The sequence below is a fragment of the Poecilia latipinna genome, unplaced genomic scaffold, assembly GCF_001443285.1.
Source record: "Poecilia latipinna isolate Pla-1442-1.1 unplaced genomic scaffold, P_latipinna-1.0 Scaffold1571, whole genome shotgun sequence".
Taxonomy (NCBI): Eukaryota; Metazoa; Chordata; class Actinopteri; order Cyprinodontiformes; family Poeciliidae; genus Poecilia; species Poecilia latipinna.
Window position 1 is genome coordinate 63,338 of NW_015114187.1, and position 2,782 is coordinate 66,119.

General features: G+C 39.3%; 1 protein-coding gene across 2 annotated transcripts in view; it reads left to right on the forward strand.

Moving 5' to 3' along the window:
* The first annotated feature begins 2,173 nt into the window (after positions 1-2,173).
* The window catches only part of tcaim (T cell activation inhibitor, mitochondrial), a 34,587-nt gene continuing 33,978 nt past the window's right edge, over positions 2,174-2,782 (forward strand). Inside the window, exon 1 of one of the 2 annotated variants that reach the window (XM_015058776.1) lies at positions 2,174-2,612. In XM_015058776.1, coding sequence (XP_014914262.1) covers positions 2,542-2,612 — 71 coding nt within the window. In that variant the 5' untranslated portion in view covers positions 2,174-2,541. The remainder of the gene's footprint in view (positions 2,613-2,782) is intronic. The other variant, XM_015058774.1, reaches the window with a different exon arrangement.

A 2,782-nucleotide genomic window follows, 5' to 3' on the forward strand; every position in this document is an offset into this window, starting at 1 on the left:
CATTGTTAAAATGAGGAAACTGGGGTTTAAAAAACTTTTTTTTTTTTTTTTTTTTATGTTTGAGATGTATATTTTTTTTGTTTCTTGTGAATTCATGCTACTAATAATACTAGTACTTAATAATAATGGCTACTAGTATTTTAGTTGAATTATTGCAAAACGGTTTTTGCCTGCAATAAATCTCATGGTGTTCTCTGGTATTAATGTCTCTAAATAAATTAGGATATATATATGGCATAAAAATAATTTTTTTCAACCGTATTATAAAAGTAGAATGGTTGGGTGTGCTGTGGTGGCTCAGGGGTTAAGCACAACCCACATATGGAGGCCTTAGTCCTCGACGCAGCTGTCGCAGGTTCAATTCCCGGCCTTGGCGACCTTTGCTGCATGTCTTCCCCCTTCTCTCATTACCCACTTTCCTGTCAATTAACTATCAAATGAAGGCCACTAGAATAAAAAAAATAAGTAGAATGGTTATTGATGTAGAAGGTGTGCACTCCACCCATCAATATGGTTATCATCCAGTCATCATTTTTATAGACCTGCTAAATCTGTGTAAGAACAAGGTAGGGCTGGCTGTTCCTGACAGAGTGGGTGAAGATGCTGGGTTTACCCCAGACAGGTCCATCACAGGGCAAAGCAGAGATAAGCAGAGGCGTCCTCACCATCAGGGTGAATCAGAGTGATCAATAAACCTGACATGCATGGTATTGGACTGTGGGAAGACCCTTTGCACGGTCTGGGCTAGGATAAACCCAGGACCTCCTTGTTCCAGGGCAACCGTGCTTACAGCTGTGCCTGTTTGCAACCCAAGTGTTATCAAAAAAAGAATAAAATGTATGATTAGTTTATTTACTTTTGAGGTCTCATAACTCTAGCATAAAGTCTGAAATATGTCAGGAAACAGAGATGGGCAGAAGCAGTAAAAGAAATCCTCCAAAAGGTGAGATAAAACAGTTGCATACCCTGGAAAGAGAAATCTAAAATCCAGAATGGCGTAGTCATTACAACAATGACAAAATGAACAAAACCCAAATATTTTCAGTTTGTTGTTATTTCAAAGCTTCTGTTTGGAGAAATGCAGCCAGCTTTGAACTTTTGGCTGGAAGTCATTCAAAAAGTAAGGGTGCTAAAATAATAATAATAATAATAATAATAATAATAATAATAATAATAATAATTAATAAAGGTTTAAAAAGTACAAATTAGTATATACAGTTAAGGTCAGAATTATTAATCCCCTTGATGAAATCACACAAAACTTATACTTTCATGGAAACAATTATAATAAAAACTATTCATACTTTTATGGATTCTAAATGAACAAAGACAAAATCTCCACAAAGTTTTATAAGTAGATTTTTCTGATGTGCTGAATTCTAACAAGAAAACTGAAAAATGACAATGCCACGTTATTAGCAGTGCTCTGCTTTCTTTGCTTCCAAGGTAAATCTGACCATTCAGTTAGCTTTAAAACCACCTGACCAAGTTAACTATTTCTACCTATTTCAGCCTACATCTCAGCCTTGTAACTCACACCACACCTGAGTATCCAATCAGCATTGACCCTTACATAGTTGGAAGGACAAGGCATTACTCTGATACTTCTGGTAAGAAGCAAATTCATCATTCAAAAAGAAAAAAAAAATAGTCTGGACTTCAAAAAGAGGATAGACACTTATCATGAGGGTGAAACCACCAGGTGTTTGCTAACTGCTGCTGGTTAGTCTGAAGGAGCTGAGTGGTGGAGTAGCAGCAGAGGGCTCCGTGAGGTGGAAGCTGGGATGCTGCAGCTCTGAGGAGGAGCTACGTCTGGGTCCAACCAGGAGTTTTGGATAGGTGAACAATTACCATGGGAGATTAAATGATTTCTAACGTTTCTAACACTTCATTGGAAACAAGCCTTACTGCAGGCAATGAGGGCCAAGCTCTGACAATGGTTACAGCCTGTATTGAAAGACCTGGTACCCCATACTCCTGGAGTACCCCCCCACACTCAACCAAGTGCACAAGACACATGTAAACTGGTTGGGTGAACTCCCAGGGACCCTCTAGGACCCTGCTGAGGGTGTAGAGCTGGCCCAGTGTTCCACAGCCAGGATAAAAACCTGTAAAACTGTTCAGCCAATTCTTCTGAAAAGAATTTCTAATTCTGTTCAGAATTTCTTCTGCAAAGAAGAGGAATTCTTCTTTGCAGTTCCAACAATTGTGTGAAAATAAATCCTTCATTTACTTTCTTGCATTTGTTTCGCATGTTTACGCTAGCCTACCTAAAATGACATATCAATAATTGTAAAAGTTTTGGCCAGCATTTTGCAATTATTTGTGGTCAAATTAAGTCAAATTCTAACTGCAGCTTTTGTTTCCTGGTGTAAGATCCTAGAGAAGCTCAGCCTTCTAAACACGGTTCTCAGTCAGACGTTTGCACCAGTTGATCTAAAATCCAGTTGATTTTGAACACTAGCTTCTGTTAAATCTTGAGACACTTGTGGATGTCGTTTCAGGTATTTGACAGATGCAGATAACTCTGAGTCAGGACTCATGACCTGGTTACAAGTTCATCTGTGCCCATCAGTGATGTCTGTGACCGCCCTCCTGCGATGCACCACTAGGTAATACTTAGTATGGTTTTAGATTCTCTCCAGGAAATCAGCATCGTTTCAAAATCCAGACTCTGGGAATCTGTCAGCATCTTATTTTGTAGGACTCCCTGCATGTACCAGTGAAACCAAGGGCGTAGGTTCGGTCTAAGTTTTGGTGGGGACCTTGGTGGGGACCTTGG